Raw genomic sequence first — 27,100 nt, forward strand, 5'->3', positions numbered from 1 at the left:
ATGGCTCTCTCAGAGAAATTAAGGGAAGGTCAAGTTCTCTGATCTATACAATGCTTTTCTGTTCCTGAGTCAATTAAACTATGACAAGGGTGAGTATGAGTATTAAGAATTAATTTAGCCAGGCACATGACTCAAGGAAAGAAGACATTACTGATCTTGACCTCCAGCATTATTACCGTTCTCCACAGACATAATGTCTCTTCTGACCACAATAGAAGCACTAACCACTGAGCAGCTGAATTAACCTTACAGTTGAGTTTTGTTTTTTGGACAAAACAACTTTTTTGACAAAAAATGCCACTTTTTAGACAACTGTTTTTCAAGGTCTGTGCGTGTGTGCATTTATGTGTGTGTGTAAAAATGTGTTAAACCAAAATAAAATTCTTAGTTAAACTGGTGCTTTTGCAACAGTCAGCATGGGGAGAGTTAGAGGCTGCATGCCCAAATGGAAAGCTTTATTATTATTTTATTTGTGTTTGTTTAATCTGAAAAAGGAAAATCAGAATTAAAGTCCAACTTACAAATGCACCAACTACCAGGGACACGGTCTTCCAGGATTCAGGATCCCAGAGATGAGTAAAATGTATGTAGACACCATGCCCAGTTTGGATAAACTGACAAGCTCCTGGACTTTCGGTGCAACCTAGAATAAACTTACAATCTCTCCAAGCTGGGATAAACTAACTCAATTTTATTATTTTACCTGCATAATTCAAACATTCTTTCTTTTTGTGACTGAGCTGTGTCTTTCAAGATGAAAGTGGTGTCAGTGCATGCTTTGCTTGATACACTCAAACTCCTCATTCTAAGGTTCATCCAAAGTAGACACATAAACTGTGATAACTGAGGAAGTACAACTTTTTGACTTTGTTGCAAGATAGATCCAACATGTTCCTTGAATGAGGATTGCTCTTACTATACTAAAGTGATATGGTTAAAATATGTGCTCAATACATGAGAAAAGAAATCTGCCACCACAGTGGTAAGCGGAGCGGGCTACATGCTAAACTAAAGGCTAGAGCCACACGACCACCTCTGCCTAGCCTTTTGTTAGCTAATGTCCACTCTCTCAAAAAACAGACGGACAAGCTGAGAACCAGGATAACATCTCAACGTGAGATCAGAGAGTGCTGTACTCTGATTTTTACACAAACCTTCCAACTACAGAGGAATATCCCTCCTCAGCCTCCCTTGGAAAGTCTATGTGCCGAAAAGGAGAGTGTGTCTCTTAATTGAACCGTGGATACCGGAGGAACACTGGACCAGCACTTTACCCTTTCAAGGATACTTAAAGGTGCATGGGAGTTTGCCCAACCAGTCTACATGTGTTTTGTGGACTTGGAGAAAGCATTCGACCGTGTCCCACAGGGGGTCCTGTGGAGGGCGCTTGTTCCTGGTAGGTGATGGTCTCCGCCCTTTGTCACCGATCCTGTTCATAACTTTTATGGACAGAATTTCCAGGCGTTCCAGGCCAAGTTAGCAGTTAAGTGTGAAGCAGCGTAAATGAGAATCAGGGCCTCCAAATCTGAGTCTCGCTAAAGTTGATTCTGTTTATCTGCATGTAGAGTTTTAATTGGGAGAAACGTTTTGTCACTCATCCAAGTGACTTCCTCAGTCTCAGCTGACTGCAGGTTTCCCCAATCTTATAAACAGTACATTTGCATAATGACTGAAACCAGCCCACTGAAGGAACAAAGGGCTGGGAGGTCAGTTCCCTTATCATAATGATGCAAATTCTCACGACCATTGATCAACAGCCACTGATCGCTACTGGTAGAATATGTTTGGGACGTTAGTCAATGTCTTCAATAAACAGGAGACTTCCCAAGATAACAAAGGATTCAACACAAAGTTCAAGCGAGTCTTCTATTAAATTTAATTCATTATGATAAGTATTCAATTTATTTCACTTTTATTTACGTAGCACCAAATCACAACAGCAGTTGTCTCAATGTGCTTTGTAGACTCTACAATAATACAGTGAAAACAACCAAATGACCCAAACACTTTGGCGACAATGACAAAGAAAAACTCTCTTTTAAAAGGAAGAAACCTCCAGCAGTTTGTCGATCAGACTGCTGACAACAGGTTCTGATATCTTATCAATGAACAAGCTCCGTACTTTTAACAGTTTCTTATTTGAAGAGAGAATCATGCTTCTACGGAGCCCCGCAGGGGACATGGGAGAAAAAAAAATTAAGACGGACTTTTGTGAGATCTCGCAAAACAAACTCGGGATCTCGCAAAACTTTTGCGAGATCCCGAGTTTTTTTGCGAGATCTCGCAAAAGATCCCGCTCCTTTTTGATAGCGTTTCAGTTGAAGGGTGCGGTGCTACGGTACGGGGCTCCATACGGTGCGGACATGGAGGAGGATTTAGAACATTTCTTGCGGTCAAGAGAGGTCCCACACGATGACATCATGCACATGCAACAAGACAAAGTACGTATAAACAACAAAGCATTAAACACCGCGGTTCAAAAGGCGAGTAACTTGTTGAAAAACCGAGGTCGTATATGCAGGCCTTTAATGTTAATTCTTGTAAATATGTTCAGGTTCATTAAACATAACTCGTTAAGTGCACATATGTTTTGAAATTTCAAATCGTGTCCAAATTCATGGGCTGCATCCTCCCGAGGACTCGGGCTTCGTGGTCTACGTGGGCCGGGTCCTCAGAAGGTTGGGTAGGCCGGAAGTAAACGGCTGGGGAAATTGGACGGTCTAGCCTTCTGATTAGTGTCACCGCTGTCTCGGTGGAGTTTAATAAACTTGTCCGTCTGCTCCTTTCTATCTAAAATATAAGACGACACTGGAGTAAATTCTCGACCATCTCACACTTCTGTTTAATCAGTTTTCTGTTTGACGTTGATTAAGCGGTGTAAAACCAAGGTGGAACCCACCCGGGGGATTAATAAAGTTTTATTTTATCGAATTTAATCTAATAACTTTAATCTCAGCCAAACCGTTTTACTCACGAACAAATGAAACACTGAAAAAAGCCAAACATTAACATTTTTAGGTTGTCTAAGTGTTTTATATATTACGTTTAGCCTGAGTAGCAAAAGTCCGTGGTGATCTGAAAATAATAAAAGCCGCCGTTCTCGGCGGCTTTAGTGACCCTTGAGCTCTCGGCTACCTATCGAGCGGTGGGTAACAGACATCAAGGAAAACGTCGAAGCACTTTTGCAAATATGCGATATCTTGATAAACCGAGCAGATATTTCAAGTTTATACACCCACGTTCTCCCCTGAAATGTGCTAAAAGTTTATTTTGTGACCCAGAAAGATTAATAACGGTCATTTTAAAACTTATTAATGGCCGCCATTACCGGAAACTGGAGTTTGGCTGGGCCGCACTTTGAATTCTGGGATATGGTGGGCCACGAAGCACACACCCGACCCATCCTTCAAATTCGGTGAAAAGTGAATGTTTGTAATTCTTTGTATTACACCCCCTGGCATATGTTAATTTTGTTCTGGTTGTATACATGTTCTGTATACTGTTTCTTAATAAAGTTCAATAATTTAAAAAAAAAAAAAATGTGAAAAGGAGGACGCATTTGTCCGCTGCATTCGGAGGAGTTTACGAATTTAAAATAGAATCTTTGTAGAGATTGCCATAATTGTTGTACATTTCTGTGCAAATTAAAAAAAAGGAGTCTACGAATTTGAACAGCCTTCGGCGCATCGCTGTGACATAATCGGTCTACAAAAGCGTCCTCAGGAGGATGCAGCCCATGAATTTGGACAATGTGATAAATAAAGTTTTAAAAAAAGAGGTTGCAGCCCATGAATTTGGATGTTGTTATCTGGCTGTGCCATTACCATGGTAACATGGACACCATGGCACAAAATACTTGGTGGAACTTACCTTACTTATACCTTACTAGCAAAATATTTTTTAGTAACGTAGTATATATATATCTACTACTATTACTATACTAATACTAACACAGCAACAGTAAAGTAATAAGACAGAAGTTGACAGAGTAACTTTTGATAATGATCATGAACAGTGATTAAGAACTCTATTCTAATACAGTTAGTGTTCCATGTGTGCTAGTGTGGCTTCCTAGAATAAAAGTATATTAATAGCATTTCTCTAATGTTTTATGTCTGCAGGTGGATAAGGCGGTGCTGTCCGTCATGACTGATGGACAAATGGCAAAATACATAAGGACATATGGTGACAGAGTAGCTGTCCAGTCCTTCTGTCAACAAACTAAGTACAGCACAGATAAAGAGACTCTTCTGCAGAACCTAAGAGATAAAATTGCGGCACGGAAAGTAAGATCAAAAACCAAAGGAGTGCTGTGTGGTTCATCAGGTGTGTTCCACAAGCAAAGTGAAGGGATGGCAAGACAGAGAAATACTGCAGGAGAGAAGACCTGCAGAAAAATAGAAATCGGATGGCTTCATTTAAGCAGTAATGAATACCGTCAAGTGAGAACCAGAAATGGTGGAGGAACAAGACATGCAACTGTGGAAAAAACTACAACTGTAGCTAAGATTTTGGAAATGGGAAAGGACCTGTTTTTTCCAGATGGGTACTCGCCAAAAGGGAGAGTTGAAGACTTTGTCATTGATGTCTGTGATTTTAAAAGAAATCCGATTGCTTTAGATGACACTGTTGGCAAACTTTATGAACAAACCAAATTGAAGCTCCTGAGATTTTACATTTGCACGAAAGATGAAACACCGTTAACAGTTCAGTCCTCGTCTGAAGAGGATTTTTCTGTCAGCATAACTGAAGAAGATTCACCGGTGACATTACTTGGATTTGACAGTGAGACAGATGATTTTGTCCCAGACCTACTTGAACATGGGGATTCATCTGACAGTGACACTGGCAAACAGGTTTGTTAAAATAAGAAAGTTATTATTACAAATAATGATCACTTTAAAGTTACTGTATTTTGTTGTGTTTAGTAGTGCTCGGTGACATGCGACATTTTCTAATTTTGTTGTACTATTGTACTAGGTATGACTGTAACTGCAATAAAGAGTTGTCTTATTCAAGTGCTTTATGTACATCTACGAATATTTGCACTTCTGTAGGATGAAATTATTCCAGGAATTTGTTGTTGACTTGTGTGGTAAGGTACATTTAATACATCTGTGAAAGACTTACAGCTTTGTATTCATTAACATGTACAAAATGACTGGCTGCTGAAAAAATAATTGAATTATTTTCGTTTGTGTCTTGTGTTTGTTTTCTGGTTCACAGATTCACAATTTCCAGATGGAACACAATCCAAAAAAACTGAAATCACTCTGTGAGGCAGTGACAACACAAAGTCCAGGAAAATCCCATCATATGCATTCAACTCCAACAGACATTAAAAACACTGTCGTGGGACAGCGGCAGCAGACTGACTCAAGTGATCATGATTTCCCTGACCACTGCTCTGAAATTATTGATCTGACCAGTATAGTTCCTAACAAATCCTTCAAACTAGAGTCCCGGGACAAACTTCCAGAAGATTTGGAATTCCGTTTTCCACACATAGACGAAGCGGATACGGTTGTATGGAATCCTGAAGAGGAGCTTGTCAGAGCAGATGGTGATGACACAGTCGTGATAACCCTGAATTATGTCAACAGTGAGGATCTCAGACGGGTAAGACCATGGACAGTTGTGGTTGATATGGTTTAAGTGTGACAAAATATGGAAATTTATTAATAATAATCAAATTCAGTAACTTGCATAGTTCTGATTTTAAAAAAGCTGATCATGCATTCCTGCTTGGACAAAATTTAAGCATGTGTGTTATTTTCTGTAATATTCTTTTGGATCTTAAAAGAAATAACTTACAGTACTGTGAAACAATTGCTCGATTTCTATTAATCAGAATTCATCTCTTGTTTGTTTAAAACTTGATTTTTTTGCAGCAATAATACAACATTAGAGAGTTAATACCATACAGCTTATGACAAAATTTAATCCGAAGTGATTGATGGCCCTAATCACGACCTTTTGACCTCCCCCCCCTCCCCCCCGGAAGTGTGTAATGAGCGTGACGAATCGCATCCGGAGAAGGGGGGGTGAACCCCGGAAGCGCGCCATCTGTTGCTAAAGCGTGTCGAATTGCATCCTGAGAAGGGAGGGGGGAAACCTCCGGAAGAGCGCCATCTGTTGTTGGGAAAAAAAGTTTTTAGAGGGAGGGAGTGCAGCGGGGGAGGAGAATAAAAAAGCAGAGAGGTGGAGTCCGTCACAATTTCTAAGGCACAGACGCAAGATGGATGTCCTTCTGCAGCCCAGCAGCGGTCCTGTGTCCGATGAGATCTGCTCTCCCAAAGAAGAAGGCTTTGAATATGACATATTCAAATACAGCATATTTACTATGGAAGGCCTCGATCCGGACCTTATGACCCTACCGGAAATACTCCGGAAGTGTCTAGTCATTTTCAGACCTGATGCGTCATGTTCCCTAAGCACAGCGGTGATGCAGCAGCTGATTCTGTGCTGTATAGAGAGACAGAGCGGCAGCTAGTTTTCCGCAAACTCATAGTCTGAATTCTGTTTCAATATTATGACAATTTTCTCTGTTTTTTTTTACAATAGCGGATGTAATTTTACTTTCTTAAGCTGCACCGGCGTTTGTAATGGAAATAAAGAGTGACTTCCTGTAGAGATTTCAATAGTATTTTATTTTCCTATAATACAGACGCTGTAAAAAACCTTTAAGATACACCATAGCTTGTGATGAAAAGAAGAACTTTCTATCCGCTTGTAACCTACAGGCTGCCTACGTGTAAAAAACGAATAAATATCCCTTAGTGAATACTACTTTTCCTTTTGAGAGACTGAAAAACAAACCATAATTGCCGTGACAGGCGATCTTGTTTCACACACACACACACACACACACCGCGGGTCAAAGAGGAGTGAGATGACTTCCTGTAGAGAACCGTTTCTTTCAATAGTAATTTTATTTTCCTATAATACAGACGCAGTAAAAAAACCTTTAAGATACACCATAGCTTATGATGAAAAGAAGAACTTTCTATCCACTTGTAACCTACAGGCTGCCTACCCCGTATGTGTAAAAAATTGAATAAATATCCCTTAGTGAATACTACTTTTCCTTTTGAGAGTCCTTTTTACAAGAGACTGAAAAAACAAACCATAATTGCCGTGACAGGCGATCTTGTTTCACGCACACACACACACACACACACACACACACACACGCACACACACACACACACGCTTGCATAGATAAACTCTGAATATAGTAGTGGGACTTCAGCTGTTTATGTAACTTACTATCTTAAGACTTTTGTGTCTACAATAATTAGTTTCCTTAGAACTAGATCCCTACCTGTTAATAATTCTCCACTGTACCCATGGTTCAGAAAATTACAGTCAGCCTGCCAGGGACACGTCACTCAGAGATAGCTGTCAATGTGGGATTTTTTTCTCCCCTTTTGTCCAGTTAAAGCTGCCTTTCATTCTTCAACACAGCTTAAACTCTAATAGGTAAGCTTTCTTGTAATTTCTTAGTTCTGCAGGCTTCTTGAAAGACATCCGAGACTCTTCTTTGGATGCTGGCTGCCTTTTGTTTTGTTTTCTGTCAAGATGATCCCACACCGCTTCGATTATCTTGAGGTTCGAACCCTGGAGAGATCAATCCATGACTGATGCGTTGTTTCATCCAGGCATACTTTGACTACATTGGCAGTATGTTTGTGATCATTGTCGTACTGAAAAATGAAGTTGAAGCCAATCAGACACTACGTGGTATTACATGGTCGATCAAAATCTGGTGGAACTTTTCTACATTCATAATTTGATTAATTTGGATAAGAGCTCCAACAACACTGGCTGAAATCCAGCCTCAAAGCACGGTAGAGTATCCACGCTGTGTTAAAGACGGCTATAGACATTCACTGTTGTATCTCTCTTCGGACCTCTTCCATGCATATTTCAAATTTGGATTCATTACTCCATAAGACATATTACAGCTGATTTCTTTTTCCAGTCAATTTCTTGTGTAATTTGGCACACCTCAGCCTTATTTTTCTCTGTTCTCCTTCCTTAAGAATGGCTTATTAACAGCCACCCTTCCAACTCAGATAACTTTTGATGAGGTTTCATGAAATGTTTCCAGCACTTGAGTTACTCGCCACGGCCATCCTAAATGCTAAAAACACTAAACTTTAATTCTAAATTACGTAATTAACGTTAACCAGAAAAAACAAGCCAAAGTCGAAATGTTGCTGAGCTGACCTGTGGTATGCTATGTCTTCTAAAGCACGTATAATGTAAACAGAACTGGTCTTTGCACAGAAGCCTGTGGAGCTTCATAATTAACCTCAGTGTGTGAAGAGGACTCTCCATTTAATAATAGCTGTAATAAAATGTTCTGGCCGACGGTGTTAAACGCTGCACTTGGGTCTAGCAGGGAAGATTTCAACTTTTCAATATGAATGAAGGCTGCAAACTGATTAGATTAATGTCTGATGATCTTTTCCGTGCTTCTTCAAGTTTGTAACACCAAACATATTAAAGGATGATGTAAGGCTCACAGGAAGAGTTTAATTAGACACACATTTACTATTTTTCTTTATACTCTTTCTTTCTTGACATGTTTAATATGATTACTATCAGAGGAGAAAATGAACCTTGTGTAGTCTAAAAACTTTTTTATTTAATCAAACTGTAATGTTGTTGAACTCTGACGGACGTGTCTTTTAATCTTGTCAACAAATCCTTAATCACCTAAATCTGCCATTTATCATCTTGTAAAATGTTCCCTCTGCTTCTGTTGCACATCTCCCCCCGACACTCTCTGCTTCACCTGTCCTGTGCAGGTGGTCCAACCCCTGCCTGCCTCCTTAAACTGGGGTGTTTAAATCTCTTTACCTCTGTTGTGAACTTCACACAAAGTTTGTGGTAACAAAATCAAACTGACGAGGATCTCGTTTGAAAAACACACACACTCACGAGACAAAATAAAAACAGACTGCTCAAAGCAAAAGCAGAGCCCTCACAGCTGGTAGTACAAACACAGTGACAACATGCGTATTAGATACCCTCAGTGCCAAAAGCATAAATATGAAAAATAATGTGATCACCAAGAATATCCTAAAAATGGCATTGAGGTGCGTGTTACAGTAAAGAAAAAAAAAAAGTAGCCAAATTTTCATTGGAAAATGTTGAATTTTAGTAAAAACAATGCTCTGTAGTTTGATACTGTCGTTACAGACTAAGCAGATGTTTAAAGCCTTTGGACGCACATTTGAAACGCACTCATTCTCCTTATCAGCTGGAAACATTAAAGCCGTAAAATGACTTTTTCAAACGGATAAAAACTATTGAACAGCAGCAATGTTGAGCCTGTTCCAAAATTTGAATGTACATGTGTTGAAGGTGCGGGTCTTGTTGAATTATTAAACATACTTTCTTTAATTTTTCGAGCCACAAAAACAACAACTTTTAATTTTCTTCTGCTTGAGTCTCGGCCTCGGGTAGCTCTACTTATCATTGCTCAGTCAGTTGTCTGTTTGTGCTACTTTTTTTCAAGGAGCAGTGGATTATTGGTAAGGGTGACTTTATGTGTTTAGTTACTTAAGTGGAAGTACTGTGGATAGTTTTACCTTACATACATAAGGCTGACAGTACAGCTTCTGAGGTAACTGTTTACAAAATGTTATAATCTATTCAAAGGTTCTTTGCAATTTTACATTGATAAACATTATCCTTAACACATTTGGCCCACATAAAGTACTATGGCCATCACACTGTCATTTAGAATTGTTTAAATAACTCGTGTCTTAAGTCCTTCCATCAAACAGAAAAAAAAAAAAGTCGCATGGTTCACTTTATATTTCTAACATTTTGTGATATAAAGTCGTTCATAACAAACTGAAAGGCCGGGAGTTTAAAATGCAAACCGATGGAAGCAGAAGTAGAAGACTATAATGTCTCAGAGCACACGGTGTCTATTAATGTGTAGACATGTATAAATAAGAGCTTAATAAAGATGCTTAATTTCTTAAGAAATAAACAGGTGGAGTGATCTTTATCAAAAGTGGATGTTGCATCTGTGGCTAAACCACTGTACCCAAAAAAACTTTAAAAATCTACTGTGTGTGAGGCTGTGTAAGTAAAGCTTGCCCTTCACACCTGCGTGTAATAAACCATTTGTTGGGGGTTGTGGATTTGGCACCTCAGCATTGTGAAAGTGGGGAAACATGTTTCTGGCTGTGCATAAGATTCCTCCTTACAACTTAGAATCTCAGTTCTAAATGAAATTCAGATGTTTTTTTAAGTATGGCTAATGTATTATTTGACTTCTAAGGCACACACACACACACACACACACACACACACACACACACACACACACACACACACACACACACACACACAAGAACAACACAGAGAAGAAGAAGAGGGGGTCGTTTTACTACACATCATAAAAACGCAATCATTCATCTTCCAACTGTATCTTTCTGTTCTGGCTTTAGAGTCATAGGTTGTTTACTGAGCCGTACTTTGGGAGTCATACTGTTGTGATACTGAGGAGAAAAGGGTAAGGTTTGATAGACTAAACCATTACACACACAAAACTTGAATAACCTAAAGAGTGTGTGAGACTGCTAGCTGTGTTGTTCAGCATTAAACTCATCTACAAATGTGTTAGTAAAGAGTGACTTGTACTTCTGTCCCATTAAGCAACGGTTTAACAAATTTCACTGCAAACTATAAAAGGAATCTGGATTTATATAGAACATAGTAGTGATGGATTAAGTGCAGGAAACACTAGTATAAGGTGTCTATTGAACAAATCTCCTTCAGCGTTCAAAATTACCAAAGTGAGGCCTACAGGCGTTTCTCTCGGTTGGTTGTGTTCAGGGAAAAAGCAGCTAAATACACTGAGACTGCTCCCCATTGTTAGTGAGTTAACTCTGGATATCTGTAGGTTTTGTCAAACTTGGAGTGAACAAAAGCAGAAAAACAGTAAAAGATGCAGACAGTGAAAGTCTGGTTTATTTCATGAACACAATGAAACATTTTACAGTCCACAGAGCAAAGTAGCATACATGATAAATAGATACACATAACATGAGAAGTAAAACTCGTCGTCTTACCACATGTTATATTCAGTAAACTTAAAATAACCACAGAAATTAGAGTTTAGTGTTTTAAAGTCATTATTAAAAACATGAGTCAACATTACTGAAGTGACGCTTTAACGATGCGTCTTATCACCGTGTTTATGATGATAAAACATGTTCTCTCGTTAGTAGTTGTCTGCGCTGTCACTTGTCATGAAAATGTCCAGAGCCAGGGTTCCTCTTTAATTACCATTGATCATTAATAGGGTCACAAAAGATTTGTCACATTATCCCCATAAACAAAATTGCTTTTATAGAAATCATTGTGATACAAATATTTAGATTCTTGATTCACAATGTGCACGAACTCAAAATCTTTAGAGGTTCATATTTATAAAGTATCGCAAATAATACATTTATACCATTGTATGAGATACACTTCTTGTAAAAACTGATTGAAAAAAGCTCCTGTCGTGACCTTCCTTCTGTGAGGACACACACACACACACACAGAGAGAGGGGGAAGATCATTAGGATTGGAGGCGTTTTTGGATTTTCACTTATTGTTGGCTTTACAGTCACATAAAATTCATTCCAATTTTTTTGCCTTTGCTTCAATTAAGGTGTTTCTTTAAATCTACAGCAGCTTCCTTTTCAAAAAGTCCTTCGAAAGCTCTTTGGTCTTGGCCATGGCGGAGTTTGGAGTCTGACTGTTTGAGGCTGTGGACAGGTGTCTTTTATACAGATGATGAGTTCAAACAGGTGCCATTCATACAGGTAACGAGTGGGGGACAGAAAAGCTTCTTACAGAAGACGTTACAGGTCTGTGAGAGCCAGAGATTTTCCTTGTTTGAGGTGACCAAATACTTATTTTCCACCCTGATTTACGGATAAATTCTTTACAAATCCTACCATGTGAATTCATGGATTTTTTTTTCACATTCTGTCTCTCACAGTTGAAGTGTACCTCTGGTGCAAATTACTGACCTCTGTCATCATTTTAGGTGGGGGAACTTGCACAATCGGTGGCTGACTAAATACTTTTTTGCCCCACTGTACATAGTTTTCTTTGAAGAATGCATATGAGGCTTGCAGTTTAAGCAGTGTAAAGACAGCACATGCCATTCAGACTTTCAGCTGTAACTGTCACATTGTTGTAGTATTGTGTCAGATTTAGATTGATGTGTATTTCTTTTAAGATTACAGTTAATGAAACATTTACCATTGTAATATTAAGATGCACGCTAAGGGACTATTTGAAATCATGGAGCACTGATTATTTTATAAGGGTTTTAATTGTAATTTTTTTGTTTTTGTTTTTTATTCTGTTTCCAGCAGGTGAAAACTACAAGAGCCAAAAAGGTCATGAGAGAAATTCTGACAGTAGTCAGTGAAAACCGAGACAAGATGAAACACAGTGGTACAGGAAAAATGGATATACCATTAAACACAAATGTAAGGAGGAAAACTTGGGCTGGGAGTGAGAGCACTAAAGGAAAAGAAAACAGTTTGGCCATTTGTGAGTCTTGTAAGGCCCTGATACATGACAGCAACCAGTCTAACAATCCAGCATGGAATAGAAGAGAAATGGCTGAACTAACTAATTTGTCAAGAAACGATGTTCCACAACAGTATGAAATGAAGGGAAAGAAAAGAAAAAAGACAAAAAAAACAGGCTCTGATTTACTCCCTCATGGTAAACACAAGGAAAGTGAAACAAAAAAGGCAAAACACTTACTTTCAGAACCGATGTTTGATCAAGATCAGTCAATTCCTCGTGTTAAACACAAGCAAACACAGACAGAAATAACAGGAAGCTTCCTTTCTAACACTCCATGTGATAGGCTGAAATTTAATCACATCAGAAGAGTTACAAAATCAAGCCACTCTAAATATCCTCCTTCCTGCTCCCTCTCTGTGACCTCTTTTGTTGACGAATCAGCAGCAGGTAGCAGCACTGCAAGTCCTGAGAGTGAAGAAATCGTGACACACAGTATTATGAAGTCTGAAACCATGCCAGACGATTATAAACTTCGAGGAACATCTGGATCTAGTGGGCTGTCCAGCAGATCCTGCCTCTTGCCTTGTTCTCACAGCATGGTCTCACTGAGCAAAATACCCCGTGCAAAGAACAACTTTACACAAGTAAACAGCTCACCTGATATGCTGTTAAATGAGTTTACACCAGTTATCACTGATGATTTTGATGATGAAAACTACACGTTCCAGTGCTCCTGTCCAGGCCTGTACCAGTGCAGTGTGACCGGCCTGGTGTTTTTAATGAAGGCAGAAGGAGACGTGGTTTACAGGACTGTCCCTTGGAACAGGAGGCTGCTGGCCCAACACCACAAGAAGCCTGCAGGACCCCTGTTTGACATCAAATGTCAGCAGCAGTCTGTGTGTCAGCTTTGTCTCCCACACTGTGAGCTCATCTCCACAGGTGGAGGTCAGTTCTTGCAGGTCGCTCATGTGAAGGAGGAGGGCATCGAGTTTATTACCCCTCACAAGATAACAGAAAGTCACGTTGTTATAAACCTCACAGGGTTTTCTGGTTACGGTATTGTCAGTGATAAAGACTCTCCTCCCGACCCAGTCCAAGCTTTGGTTCTGCTCTTCTACAAACCCCCAGTTGATCCTGATCCCAGATCCATCCTCAGTGTGTTGTTGCTTCCAAGGAACATCGTGATCCGTGATGTACAGCGCACCAGGAGGAAACTAAATGGAGATGAGAGGTACATAGATACATCTCCTCACTGCAAACTGCATCCAAAGCAGGTTTACACTCTGTCCACTGTTCCTGAGGATGATCTGATTAAAGTTCAACCAAAAGAAGCTGATTTTGATGATGAGTACTACGACAGTTACTTTACGACATTCCTTGTGTCTTTAGGAAGAATCCTCACAGATGTTAACCTCAGTCTGAAAGATGAGAGCAGCTCCACCTGTGTTTGGGAAAGAAAATTGTGTCTTTTCTCCCCTACAGTGGGAACTTTGAATCATCCTCCTTCTGAGAGGCTTTTAAACACACGAAGCTGCTTCATTGAAGGGATATCAGAACCTAATCTCAGCAGCCTGATCGACAAACTGCTGGAGAAAAAGGTGATAACTGATGCAGAGAGGGAGGCAGCAGATGCGAAGCAAGACAAAAGGGAAAAGGCTCGTTTTGTTATCGACACTGTGAGGAATAAAGGTGATGCTGCCAGTTCAGAGTTTATTAACTTTCTCCGTGAGCTTGACAAAATTTTTTGCGGGCATCTCGGTTTAAACTGAACAGATATTCTGTGACTTTGTTTTTGCAGAACTCGTGGGGAGAAAGTGAAGCAATTACCTGTATGTTTGTGTATATATAGGGTCAGCAGGGAAAGGGCTGGGAAAAATCCAAAAACAGTATGTTGGTCTTAAAAGTATCTGATAAAACACTTTAAATATATACTGTCAGTCAATAGTTTTGACAGTCTCATTTAATGGTGTTTCTTTAGTTTTACTACTTTCTACATTGTGGGTACAAACTGAAGACATCTGATATTTTTAAGCAAAATATACAGAATCATGTAGCAAAGCAAAGAAAAAAATTCTCTAAATGTGTCTAATATTTCAGATTCCTGAAAGTAGCCACCTTTTGCTTTGTTGATACTGCTGCAAACCCTTGGCCTTCTTTCTATGAGCTTCATAATGTAGTCACCTAAAATGGTTTCACTTCACAGGTGTCTTGTCAGGATTCGTTTGTGGAACTTTTGTGTGTTTACTACATAATTCCATATGTGCTCATTCATAGTTTTGATGCCTTCAGTGAGACTCTACAATGTAATTTATCATGAAAATAAAGAAAAACCATGAAATGAGAAGGTGAGGACTTTTGACTGACAGTGTAGCTGTGCAAGTTAAAGGGCTTTTTCTATAACATAAAAAAGGGCAAATTGGCCAGTGTGAACACAGTACTGGGCATTAACATTGATTTAAAAAAACAAATGTGTGGTCACTACTTCAATTAGAATTTTAAACATGCTTTTGTGCGATGCATCTATTTTTAGTTATGTTTTGTTTTCTAAGAATATAATAAAATGAATAGGAAAAGTAAATAAAAACAATGCACATTACGACCAGTTTCAGAGTTTAACCCTGTCACTTGTACATTAATTCATAGAAGATACTTAAAATTTTAAACAATGGTTTTCCAAGTGCATGATTTCAAGGACCTCATCCTTGTTGATTTTCCATTATAAAATGTTCGTAAAGACAAATTGCATTAGCACGCTTCCTGTAAGAGGACAATGAAAAAGGAGACATGACTGTATTTTATCTTTCCCATTCAGACTTCTCCCCTCAAATATTTGCAAGTATCTTTAAAAGTCTGTAAAATGTGATTCTTTAATGGTGCTAAAGTCTATTTTTTTTTTTTATCTTTCTTTGATGAGTGAAGAACACATTTTCCTGTGATTCTGAAATCATACAGTTTCAACGTTTCATGAAATATTGCAGCTGCATATTTTTATTTTTATTTTATTTTTTTATTCTGTGTGTTTTATGAGTGCTGTTTTAAAATTCCGTGATGCTTTTGTATGCTTTCTTATGTTATTTTACAGTGACTTCTTGCTTTTAAACTTTGCACTTTGTTCTTCTGTTAAGTTGTTGTGACTGTGTGGAATGAACCAAATCTGACAGGTGAATATAATTCTTTGAAAAAAATTTTGCATTAAATTCAAATTGTATTTGATTCATAACAGTTATATAAAATTAAAAATATTTGTAAACTGTTTTTTTACTGCAGATCTCACATGTTATTTATGGCAGGAAGCACACATTTCCCTGTATGTTTCTGATTAAAAAATCCACAAACGTCACATTTGTAAAGACAGCTGAATGATGACAGTGATTTCAACATCCTAGCCTGAGTTTAAATAAAGGGAAACAAACATTAAAGTGTCTTTAATCTGTGTTTGAATCTGTTTCAACAAATCTGACAGAAACCAAACAGCTAAACACATTTACTGTTCCTGCTTTGTTTTGAAATTATGCAATAATGTGAGTTAGATTTTAGTCTGCTCTTATTATATTCTCACTTTTATTTTTAGATTTTCAGTTTCTAGTTTGCTTTATTAACTATAATAACTTGTCCCCATGGTTATTTAACTTGTTTAAAGTAAAGTGAAACAATTTTTAGCTTCAAGACGGCCTTTAACGAGGTATCAAATTAATTAAATTTACTTGAAAGTGTGTTACAAGATAATTTCCTTTAAACTGTTTGTACCTTCATCAGCCAGCAGGGGGAGGCATTTGCTTAATAAGAGTGCTCTTAAACTCACTGCAGGTGAAACCTGAAGAAGCCACGGTTTGATAACCAAACACAAGACTTAGGGGTTACACCTAACAGGAGGGGGCTGGAGGACGGGAAGAAAGGGGAGGGCCACACATCAAAATCACTTGGGAAAGATTTGGATACTCTCTCACAACACACCTACGATGGAACACCGGGAAGACTGGCACACAGGGGAAAACGGTAAGTAGCCAGAAACAAGAAGGGAATCAAATACCCAAGAGGCTGGGGCTTTACTAACGAGGCAGGTCAACAATCCAGCAAGGACTGACCGTCAGCCACTGCCAAGAAGTGGTAGCTATCATTCATTAGTAACAGGTGGGCAATGATCCTTAGGTGTGCTGGGCAGGGAGCTGGGATGAGTCCGGGCCATGATGTAGACACCAAAACAAACAAAGAATGACAGAGAGAGACAGAGCGAGAGGCACTGAGAGAGTACACAAAGGACTTAGGGACCATTACACTTTGTGCCCTGTGTAAATGAGAGATAATCCTAAATACATTTTAAGTTGTGCATCCAACTCTTAAAGAAATAAAAGGAATGTCTTCCCAGAGTGATGATTCCTAGAGGAAACACGTGTTATCATGACAGAAAGTTGGATAGTGATGTTGAAATACCTGTAACACCTTGGGTGGGTTTCTACAGAGAATGTTTTCACCTCATTATTGTGATAACCAGAAATATTAAAGATGATTAAAGGTTAAATGTATTAAAGCTATTGCGTTTCAGCTGATGTTTTGCATTTTCTTCAAAACATGGTTCAGTAGTTAAGTGTTTGAGTCTGCTATTTTCACTACAGAAGTGTTTAACTATTATTTACATGTTCTTTTAATATGTCTTTAAATATGTTTTCCCAGTCCTGTGAGGACAGACTTTGAAATCCAAAGAAAAAGTAATGAAGCAAATCAATTAAATAGCCAAAATAACTTAAAGAAAGTTCAGTAAATGTTTGAGAAACTATTAGTAGAAGAGTAAAAGAAAAAAGTAATATGAATAATATTAAGCCATTACGATTAATATTAAAAAAAAAAAGCTTGATCCTAATGATTGGGAAGCAGTATATTAGAGGGGTTTTATGTACATAGATGGATACCTAGAAACCTGTTGATACATGTCATCTAATATTCTCTCATTCAAACAGGCAAAAAATAATAATGAATGAAGAGGTTGAACATTTGGTTCTGACATTGTCATCTTAGGATAACAAATAACTGATGAAAGTTCTGTGATTGCTAGTTTTTATTAGGCCAAAAGCATTACAAGAATAATTGTCAAACAATAATGAGCCTAAAGGGAAATTTTTGTTATGTTTTAATACAAACAGCCAGAGCAGAACAGACCCAAAATAAAGACTTCTCATTAGAAACCGAAGTCCCCATTCTTTAAATCAGAAAATGATTCACAGTCCCATTTGCATAAAATATTTAATTGACTAAATTTATCTTGTTTCTACCAAATTTACAACAAAATTTAAACACTGTAAACTTCAGCTCAAACATAACCACCACGATTTGATGCTCACATACAAATTAGAATAGATACAGAGACAATCAATACTTATAAGAGCACCGCTTATATTATGATTATTATATAACAATGATGATCATATGATCATTATTTAACTTTCACATACTTTATTCTTCAAATTTAAAAGACAAATTCACTTAATCAATAATATTTTATTTTATTATTTTTTTCATGGGAAATCAACACAAACTATCTACACACCGTGTGTCATCATGAACAAACTGTATATTTCGTGTAGGTAAAACAAAAGCTGTCCTATTCAGAATAAAATAATTACAATTAACCACAACACTTTAATCTTTCCCCAGAATGATGCGAAAAAGTTTGATACGTTTACACAACGACTCAGTGAACCTATACTGCTGCAGTGTTACTCCCTTTTTGCGTGCTTCCTCCACCTCTTTGAACATGGCGTCTGTGTAGTGGGTGCCCTTATTTACTGACACCATTTTGTCGATCTTTTTGATGAGCTCCACCAACTGCTTTCTGTCTCTGCTGGTGTTGTCAAAGACGTGGTACCTGTTTCCACAGCTTTGGATGATGCGTTTAAGCCCTGGCTCAGCGTCACGTACATACTGCTCTATGGTTATGCTTCCAAGATCACCACCTCGGGTGAAGAGCACAATCATGTACTTGTTTGCCTCGGGGCCAAACAGCTCCTGCAGGGCTTCCACTGAGTTTTTTTCTTCTCTCGTGAATCGGCCGATTTGGATGACCAACAGGAACACGTGAGGACCGGGACAGGAAACTTCAACACATTTGACGATTTCACTTTTGATGAACTCATCTGATTTTGAAGTGTCCAGGATCCCTGGTGTGTCTACAACACTAATTACTCTCTTCCCCCACTGTACCCAAGCTTTTTGACAGAACTCAGTCACTGATGCAGATAAAGGACAAGATCTGAAACGCTCATATCCCAGGATGGTGTTCCCAACAGCACTCTTGCCCACACCAGTTTTTCCAATCATCACAATCCTCAAATCAGGACCTGAAACACAATTCACTAACTCGATTTAACCCATGTACACAAGAGTTTTACAAGAACCAAAGTGAAACTGAGAAGTTTTGACATTTTTCAAAGGAAAGTAATTAAAGACACAATGATTAATAATAAGTCTTACCTGCTGGAACTAAAGCCATGTTTTCTCTTCACTGTTGTCACTGCACAGGTGAGAGATGAATGCTAAAACTGCTCTGCCACAAGTTGCTTTTTATAGCTCAACAGATGACACGCCTCCTCCAGTATTATACAGTCAGAGAACAGCAGTCTGCAGGCTTTAGACAGTGTCACACAGAGTTATGCTTCAACAGACCGAACAACTTCCACTTAATGTAAGTTGTGCTTCTACATGTATTTGCTTTGTAGCAATAAAAAAAAAACAATTTAAAATCAGTATTTAGAGAAAATGATTCTGATTTTTCTGATTTCAGACAAAAGTTATTTTAACATTTGTAATGATAAATATCTTAAGAGACCTTTGTTAACAACAGGTTTAAGATTTATGTGAATCATCTGAAAACAACTGAGATATACTAAGTTGTTAAATAAGGATACTTAAACAAAAAGGAAGAGTTCAGAGTTGTGCTGGCACTGACATTTGAACCCACAGGTTTTTCGTTCAAATCCTGCATCATGGGAAGCTTTTTCAGCATATTCAGAAGCAACGACACTAAAGACAGACAACCGGCGGCACTGAGGTAAAGCTAAAGTTGAGCACTTTTGATTTAGCTTTAGCATGTAAATCAAGTTGTGAACGTAATGTCTTTACATGGGTAAATGTATACTATGAAATATTTTATAAATGTAGCTTATAGAGACACTCTGAAATGTTTGCATACTATTATAGTAATAATTTTTAATGAAACAACAAGCAGCTTCCTGATGAAGTTGTATTTCTTCTATATCTAACTTGTAGTTGGGACCGTGGATCACAATGTATATCAAGACCGCACACTAATGAGGCAAAGACAGGTAAACCACAATCTCTTTTAAGTACTATATAAAGCACATATTAGTGGGTTACTCAGTCAATCAGCATTGTTTAGATGATTTCTCAAACAAAGAGCACTTAATGAAAAACACAGCAATAAAGATTCACTAATGATAACCGCATTCTTTTTGTATTTTAATAGTACTGTACAAGATTACATTGATTACTTTTTTAATGTAGCATAATAAGTTTTCACTTACATTACTATTGGTATACATCTATGCAGGACGACACACTGGCACCACAGTGAACCTTGTTCTTTTGGGAATGGCTGGGACTGGAAAGAGTGCCAGTGGGAACACCATCCTTGGACAGAAACACTTTGTTTCTAGACCCAGTTCAAAGCCGGTCACCACAAATTGCCAGAATGTACAAACTGAGATCAGTGGTGTAGACGTAAATGTGATTGATACCCCAGATATGTTTGATGATGACATTGCTCCATCAGTTAGGGGCAAACATGTGCAAAGGTGCAAACAACTCTGTGAATCAGGACCATGTGTGTATGTACTTGTGATGCATGTGAGCAGATTTACAGATGATGAGAGAGACATCATGGAAAAGTTAGAAAAAGCTTTTGGGAGGGAAGTTAGAGGACGAACAATCATCCTGTTCACCCGAGGAAACGACTTGCAGCAGGCGGGAATGGGCTTGGAGGATTTTCTTCATTCTTGCCAACCTGATCTGAAGAAAATAGTTGAAAAGTGTGGAAACAGGTGTGTTCTCTTTGAGAACAACAAATCAGGTCCTGATCAGGTTGAAAAACTAATGAAGGTGGTAAACACAATACTCAAAGACCAGAATAATGTATAACTTAAAGTGCTTGGAAAAGATGTTTTTTGTTGTTGTTTTTTAATTTTCTCCATTTAAAGCAATGCATTGTCAGGGATTGTAACATCTAGTCCTTTTACTGAATCATATGAATTACCATACAGACAAGAAGAGAAGAATGACCTTTTATGGTTTTCTATGGAGTTTTGTCAAATGAGGCAATGAAAGCTTGTTAACCTTTGTAAACTGGAAAAACAAATTCAATAAAGCTAAGATTTTTTTGTCCCGTTGTTCTTTTCCAGGATTCAATCCAATTCAGTTTTATTTATATTGTAAGGCAGTGGTTCCCAAACTTTTTTGCTAAATATTGGTAAAATCTGGGAACTAAATGGGCCCCAACTGGGCAAAGTACACAGAAACCCACCCGGGCCCCATCTTTCAAGTTTTTTGTGGGTACCATGTGGGTACCACATAGGCTAAAAAGTGGGTTTTAAGTGGGATTTGTCAGGGTCCTGGGTCTAAGCGACCCAGGGACTCTGAGCAGTTATGGACTTGATAATATGCATATATGATAATATATGTATTTTGTTATTGCTGTCCCTCGTTCTCCCTGCTTGTAGATATATGTGTGTATGTAGGTGTGTGTGTGGCCCTGGCAGGTGATTGGCCACACCTGAAGTCTGTGACACACCTGCAGCTGATCAGGCCTCGTCAGAGGAGCTACTTGAGAGTGTGGTGGAGCTCTCTCCGATGTGGGATCATTGTGTGATTTCACGTTAGGCTCTCGGCCAGTCAGTATGATTGGTCTTCCGCATTGTGTGTGTGTCTTACGGCTGCCTGTTTGTTATCTCCCCAGGAGAAGTGGGGAGACGAGAGGACAGCCAGCACAGGGTGCTCAGACTTCACAAGGAGCGGGGAGAAGGGACACTGACACTGGGAAGAAGACACGTAACGGGAGTCGGGAACGCACTGAGGATTTATTGTTATTTTTCCATGCCACTGTAAATAAACGCACTGCTAAGCACACAGAGCTCCGCGCCTGGGTCCTCATTCCTCACTTCCCCCTGGTTGGCCATCGCCGACCGTGGCAGAATGATCCCGCCAGATGGACCGAGCAGACTTTCGGAGAGGTTCAGGAGGGAGGTGACAGACAAAGTAAATCGTCTGTGTGACCTGTGGCTGGAAGCACATGCGGAGGATTTATGTCATGCTGTGGAGAAGCGGTTGCAGGGAACGCTAACTTGTTTTCCCTGGGTGTCGGACATCTTTTTCCGATTGTGGCGGATTTTCTGCTTAACACTCTCCACCTCTATTCTCCTAACCAGGGTGCTTTCCAGCCCAACCAGCTGGTGGAACCTCAGCCTGACGCGCCGGCCCTGGCATCGTCAAAGAAGCGACGCTCCTCACCGCAGCCGGATTCCCGGACTTTTCATCAGCCGGCTGCTGAGTTATATAATAACTCCACCCCCCACCGAGGCACAGCTGGCGCTGCGCATGTAAAAAAAGCGAGTAAAGCATGCCGGTGCTAGCACTAGGCTAAAGGCTAACCCTTTCCAACCAGCACTCCCATCCATCCTGCTCTCTAACGTTCGCTCCTTGGACAGTAAAATGGATTATCTGTGGCTCCAGCACTCGACCCAGAGTGAGTTTAAGAATTGTGTTTACATCCTCACGGAAACATGGCTGAATGCGGACATTGCTGACTCGGCTATCCAGCTAACCGGGCTAGCATGCTATCAAGCCGACAGAAAGGCTCCTTATCTGGTAGGAGCCGGGGTGGTGGTTTCAACAAACTATCGTGCATGAACTCTGCTGAAGTGAGTCGCCACTGCTCAACTCCAGGTGGATTTTTTTTAATTGTGAAGTGTCGCCCTTTCTACCTACCAAGAGAGTTTTCCTCGCTACTTGTAATAGCAGTATATCTTCCACCAAATGCTAATGTTAACTTGGAACTAGCAGAACAGTCTCATGCTATCAACAAGGTGCAGACTGCGCACCCAGGTTTCTTTGTCATAGCTAGTTTTGAGATTTAAATATATATTGTTAATGCTTATTTTGTCAGGTTAGGGCTGTGTGCAGACAGGAGTGGTGGTAAGGAGGACCCAAAGTGCAGACGCTCTGAGGCAAAAGTGTACTTCCAAAACTCAGCTTTATTGCTGGATGGCAAAAACGTAACAAACCCAAAAGTACAAAAATAAATTTACACAGCAAGATGAGAGTAGATTGTGACACGGACACAAAGAAACACAGGGCTTAAATACACAGAGGGAACAATCAGGGAATGGGTAACAGGAGGGAAACACAGCTGGGGCAAATCAGGCCTAACGAGACAAGGGGAAGCAAAACCAGATACATTAACATCAGACAAGGACCTTCAAAATAAAACAGGAAATATGACACAGACTGAACTAAAGACACAGACTCACATGCAGGCACTGCAACAGAGGGAACAGAGATGTGGGACCAGGGCAGACAGACACTGACTGGACACGGGGATATAGCAGACCAGGGAGACAGCAACTAAGGATTACACAGAGACAAACCATAAGACATAACTCTGACACCTGAGGTTATATTGCCTGTTATTCTAACAGCCCGATCACAGTGTCAATCAGCTTTTCCACTTCCTGTGAACTTGACCTGCTGTTCTCAAAGAGAACACACCTGTTTCCACACTTTTCAACTATTTCCCTCAGACCAGGTTGGCAGGAATGCAGGAAATCCTTCAAGCTCCTGCCTGCTGCAGGTCGTCTCCCCTTGTGAACAGAACGATCGTTTTTTCTTTAACTTCTCTCCCAAAAGCTTTTTCTAACTTTTCCATGATGTCTCTCTCACCATCTGTAAATCTGCTCACATGCATCACGAGTACATACACACAGGGTTCTGACTCACAGAGCTGTTTACACTTTTTTACATGTTTGTCCCGAACTGATGCTTCAATGTCATCATCAAAGATGTCAGGGCTATCAATCACACGTACACGTAAGTCATTCATCTCAGTTTCTGCCACCTGTGGTGACCGGCTTTGAACTGGGTTTAGACATGAAGCTCTTCTCTCCGAGGATGGTGTTTCCACTGGCACTCTTTCCAGTTCCAGCCATTCCCAGTAGAACGAGGTTTACTGTGGTACCAGTGTGTTTCCTGTATTGATGTATGGCAATAATGATTTGATAGTGTGGCAGGATGAATGTTATCCCTCGGTCCAACCCACTTTCAGCCTGGCCCATTAGGGGGCGCTGGTATAAATAGTGGCCATTTGAGTGTCTCTGGGTCCCTTGCCTGTGATCTCCTTTTTGGTCACCTGACTTCCTCTCGGTGTGGTAGAGATCATTTGTGGGTTACTCCTCTGAAGTCTCCATCGTGGCTGGTCGTAGCTATAGAAGCCTCCTGAGCTATTCTGCTTACGTTCTATGACACGGCTTACTTGGTACGTAATTAACTTTTGTTACGCTCTCTGCCTTCTATTGTTCTTTTATAGTAATTATTTATTATGTTTCGCAGGAAGTGTGGACCTTAGTTTTGCGCCAAGCTACGCGAACTGAAGTGCTGCTGTTTTGCCTTGCTGTGCTTTTACCGTCTGTTCCCGTTGTGAGATTTCTTTCCCTGCTGCTGTCAGCTTTTACAGTGGACGTCGGCGTGGACAACGGCCATATGCATGCCGGTTATCGGAGTCAGCTGGCGTGCATATTGATTGACTGTTAACTTATCGTCGTGTGGACGGCAAGTTGGAGCAGTACGGCGATTCCGTTTGCTCCAGATTTTAGAGTTTTATTCAGATTGTATGTTGTTTTATTGCTTTTTGATTTGTAGTTTGGATTTTTGTTACACCACTGGTGGGAGGCCCTTTTTCTAGCTGTAGATCACCAGTGTGGTCCTGCAGTTGGGTTATCCCCCGGTGCTACACATTAGTTTGTTGTAATATATTAACATTTTCTTTGTTTCTTTTATTCAGATGCGGAGTGCCGACGTGGAGGAGACTAGGGTGCCTTGGTGGTGGGATCCCTTGAGTGTACACACCTGCCTTGTCTAGTTTATTAGTGTGAGTGTGTGATAGTGTGTTGCACTTGTGTTTTGGTGTGTTTTCTTTCTTTAGTTGTGTGTGGCATCCCTGCCCCTCCACTGGTAAGCCTCAGCTCTGAATACCTTTTTAAGCATATTTGTATTTGAATATTTATGATTATGTTTTTATTCGGTGTTTTAAATAATTACCAATAAATTGTCAATTTGTTTATTATTGAACCTCGTCTCTGGATTGAGTATAGCGAACCTAAGTGCCTTTTTGGTGATTTAGTGTCATTTCCAGTATTCTCTGGGTGAAATTCCCAGGGTGGCGTTGTCGTTCTTTAAAACTGAAGAGTATTTACTTTATATCCCAACCTCGTCTCGCCACATAGTAATCAGTTGTTATGCTATACAATAAATAAATGTGAAGCTGCATTTAACCACAGTAACTTGGCTAGCATCAGTAGACCTTTCTTGCAATATTTTGCTTTCACCCCTGACGTTGTTGCCCACCTCTCAATTTTAAATACACTTAGTCATTGAGGGTTAGCAGGAGGGACTATGCGCTTACCTGCTGCTCCTTGGCAGGTAGCTCCATGCCCTCCTGGGTTTTAATTGCACCTTAGAACACATATGCATCAACACTACAATGAGCGGGTGGAGGGAGGTTTGGAGTCTTCTCCCACCCCCATTCTCTGCGGCCTGCTGGAGCGGGAGGGCTAGTAGGAGGAGTTGGCCGTCCGACTGCGGTCTGGGGTGTGGGGCCTCCCTGCTGCTGCGGAGTCGGGGTGGTCTGCCTCTCCCCACCGCAGGGAAAAGGGTAACACCACCTGGGTCTGGGTGCAATTCCCCCCTCCAGGGGCAAGGGTACCTAGACCCGGTTTGTAGAGTACGCTTGGGGAGTGTGATTGTGTGTACAGCGTCTCTTTATGTCTGTCTCCACGTTGGTTGAGTGTGGAGTGAGTGCATATGAGAGCATGAGGGTGGGAATGGATGTTTGTGTCTGTGTGTGCCTGTATGTCTGTGTCTATATGTCAGGTTGGGTATCAGACGCCACCTCTCTGAGGACACCTCAGGCCCTCCAAGGTTTGGAGGCCTATCTCCACCCACCACCACTTCCCCTGCCGGTGGCGGACCCCCTCAGACATCGGTGCGTTGGTGGTTCTTTGTGTCTGGGGGTGGGCGTCCGGGTACACACCGGCTCACTCCTTGGCGGCCGCTTGTCGGGGCCTGGGGCCTGGGGCTCGCTCGGGCCCCTTTGGAGGTGGGGTGCCCCCGGCCTCTCGGCCTAGGGCTCGGTCACTCAGGCGCAGCTGGGGGCCGGCGGAGCTCACGGGCGCGTCACTGCAACCCCCCCTGGCTTCTGCTCCGCGGCTGCTGAGTGAGCCCTCATCTGGGACTCTCCTCAGCTCTTACTGGAACAGTGGCGCGGCTGCCCCTCTGTTGGTCTTCCATGGTCTCTTGTGTTCTGGGGGCCTCTGGATGTCTGGAGTTTTGATCTCCTCCATACCCGCTTCACACCCTGGAGGACGGGGCTGTGGCCCCCCCACACTCCCTAGCAGATCATTACATGGAGAAACCTTTGGAATGCAAGCATGCTGATCCACACAGGTATGCACACATGGGTATTCACAGACGCGGACTAAAGCTTTCTTGGCTGCTGCCTCAAAGCACACTGTGCGCTGTCTATCTTGCGTGCTGCACAATATCGTTTATTACTTAGTAAATACTGATATCTATGACTAGCTAGTTTATTGTGATGGTGCTTTGTTTTCTCTATTATTATGTTGCTCTTTGTTGTTTGCTGTCTCCTCTGTTTGTTTGTTTGTTTGTTTGTTTGTTTGTTTGTTTTTTCTCCATACAGGTGACCCAGGAGGTGTTTTTTTTTTTTTTTTTTTTTTTTTTTTTTGTCTCTCTTCCCCCCCCTTCTCACCGTCTCTTCTCCCCTTGGGTTTTCTTTCTTTCTCTCCCCCTCTCTCTCTCATTCATTCCCCCTGTCCTATTTATTAAAAAAAAAGGAAAAAAAAAAAAAAAAAAAAAAAAATGACAAAGGATGAACTGAAGCTCTGCCATCACGTAATGTCGCATACTGCTGTTTCTGATGTCATTTAAAAAAAAAAAAAAAAAAAAAAAAAAAAAAAAAAATATTTTGCTTTCTGTAAGTTCAAACACATCAGCAAAGCACTGGTCTTACTTTTTAAACACTTCTTGGGGTCAGTGAAGGAATCTTTGCCATGACTGCCACCTGAATTAAAGGTCATATAAAACTTACTACTTCAGTTAAACAATCCACCTTCACTGAACACTTCACCTTTTAATATATTAGTAAGATACTGATACTGTGTAAGATGGGGTTTACCTGTCTTTGGCATGTTTGACATAGTTTGTAATCCATGGCCGCTGCTAGAATTGAGTAAACAAGTCA

General features: G+C 40.3%; 4 protein-coding genes and 1 pseudogene across 4 annotated transcripts; 3 read left to right on the forward strand and 2 right to left on the reverse strand.

Moving 5' to 3' along the window:
- Window positions 1-2,363: 2,363 nt before the first annotated feature.
- On the forward strand, window positions 2,364-6,493 carry LOC146567690 (uncharacterized). Its single transcript, XM_085285869.1, has 4 exons — window positions 2,364-2,441; window positions 4,122-4,856; window positions 5,227-5,619; window positions 6,257-6,493. The coding sequence occupies exons 1-4, from the start codon at window positions 2,364-2,366 to the stop codon at window positions 6,491-6,493; spliced, it is 1,443 nt and encodes a 480-aa protein (XP_085141995.1).
- Window positions 6,494-12,254: 5,761 nt separating this feature from the next.
- On the forward strand, window positions 12,255-14,563 carry LOC146567691 (uncharacterized). Its single transcript, XM_085287687.1, has one exon. It carries the CDS (start codon window positions 12,432-12,434, stop codon window positions 14,334-14,336), a length of 1,905 nt encoding a protein of 634 aa, XP_085143813.1. The 5' UTR covers window positions 12,255-12,431; the 3' UTR covers window positions 14,337-14,563.
- A 1,915-nt stretch (window positions 14,564-16,478) lies between these two features.
- On the forward strand, window positions 16,479-20,897 carry LOC146567692 (GTPase IMAP family member 7-like). The gene is made up of 5 exons (XM_085287691.1): window positions 16,479-16,563; window positions 19,081-19,243; window positions 19,522-19,609; window positions 19,828-19,883; window positions 20,129-20,897. Exons 3-5 carry the CDS (start codon window positions 19,545-19,547, stop codon window positions 20,713-20,715), a joined length of 708 nt encoding a protein of 235 aa, XP_085143817.1. The 5' UTR covers window positions 16,479-16,563; window positions 19,081-19,243; window positions 19,522-19,544; the 3' UTR covers window positions 20,716-20,897.
- Window positions 17,619-19,081, reverse strand: LOC146567693 (GTPase IMAP family member 7-like). Its single transcript, XM_085287690.1, has 2 exons — window positions 19,033-19,081; window positions 17,619-18,899 (listed from the first exon to the last, which is right to left on the reverse strand). Exons 1-2 carry the CDS (start codon window positions 19,049-19,051, stop codon window positions 18,202-18,204), a joined length of 717 nt encoding a protein of 238 aa, XP_085143816.1. The 5' UTR covers window positions 19,052-19,081; the 3' UTR covers window positions 17,619-18,201.
- A 2,166-nt stretch (window positions 20,898-23,063) lies between the features above and the next one.
- On the reverse strand, window positions 23,064-23,900 carry LOC146567694 (GTPase IMAP family member 7-like; annotated as a pseudogene).
- Window positions 23,901-27,100: the final 3,200 nt, after the last annotated feature.

Source organism: Mchenga conophoros, linkage group LG9 (genome assembly GCF_057382185.1).
Source record: "Mchenga conophoros isolate Kocher_MC1m ecotype Shallow Benthic linkage group LG9, M_conophoros_male_GT1.1, whole genome shotgun sequence".
NCBI lineage: Eukaryota > Metazoa > Chordata > Actinopteri > Cichliformes > Cichlidae > Mchenga > Mchenga conophoros.

Coding starts and splice junctions, on each gene's coding strand:
- LOC146567690 (XM_085285869.1), top strand. CDS start 2,364: ATGGAGGAGGATTTAGAACATTTCTTGCGGTCAAGAGAGGTCCCACAC. Junction 2,442..4,121: donor TGCACATGCAACAAGACAAA/GTACGTATAAAC, acceptor TTATGTCTGCAG/GTGGATAAGGCGGTGCTGTC. Junction 4,857..5,226: donor ACAGTGACACTGGCAAACAG/GTTTGTTAAAAT, acceptor TCTGGTTCACAG/ATTCACAATTTCCAGATGGA.
- LOC146567692 (XM_085287691.1), top strand. CDS start 19,545: ATGGGAAGCTTTTTCAGCATATTCAGAAGCAACGACACTAAAGACAGA. Junction 19,610..19,827: donor AGACAACCGGCGGCACTGAG/GTAAAGCTAAAG, acceptor TCTAACTTGTAG/TTGGGACCGTGGATCACAAT. Junction 19,884..20,128: donor CACTAATGAGGCAAAGACAG/GTAAACCACAAT, acceptor ACATCTATGCAG/GACGACACACTGGCACCACA.
- LOC146567691 (XM_085287687.1), top strand. CDS start 12,432: ATGAGAGAAATTCTGACAGTAGTCAGTGAAAACCGAGACAAGATGAAA.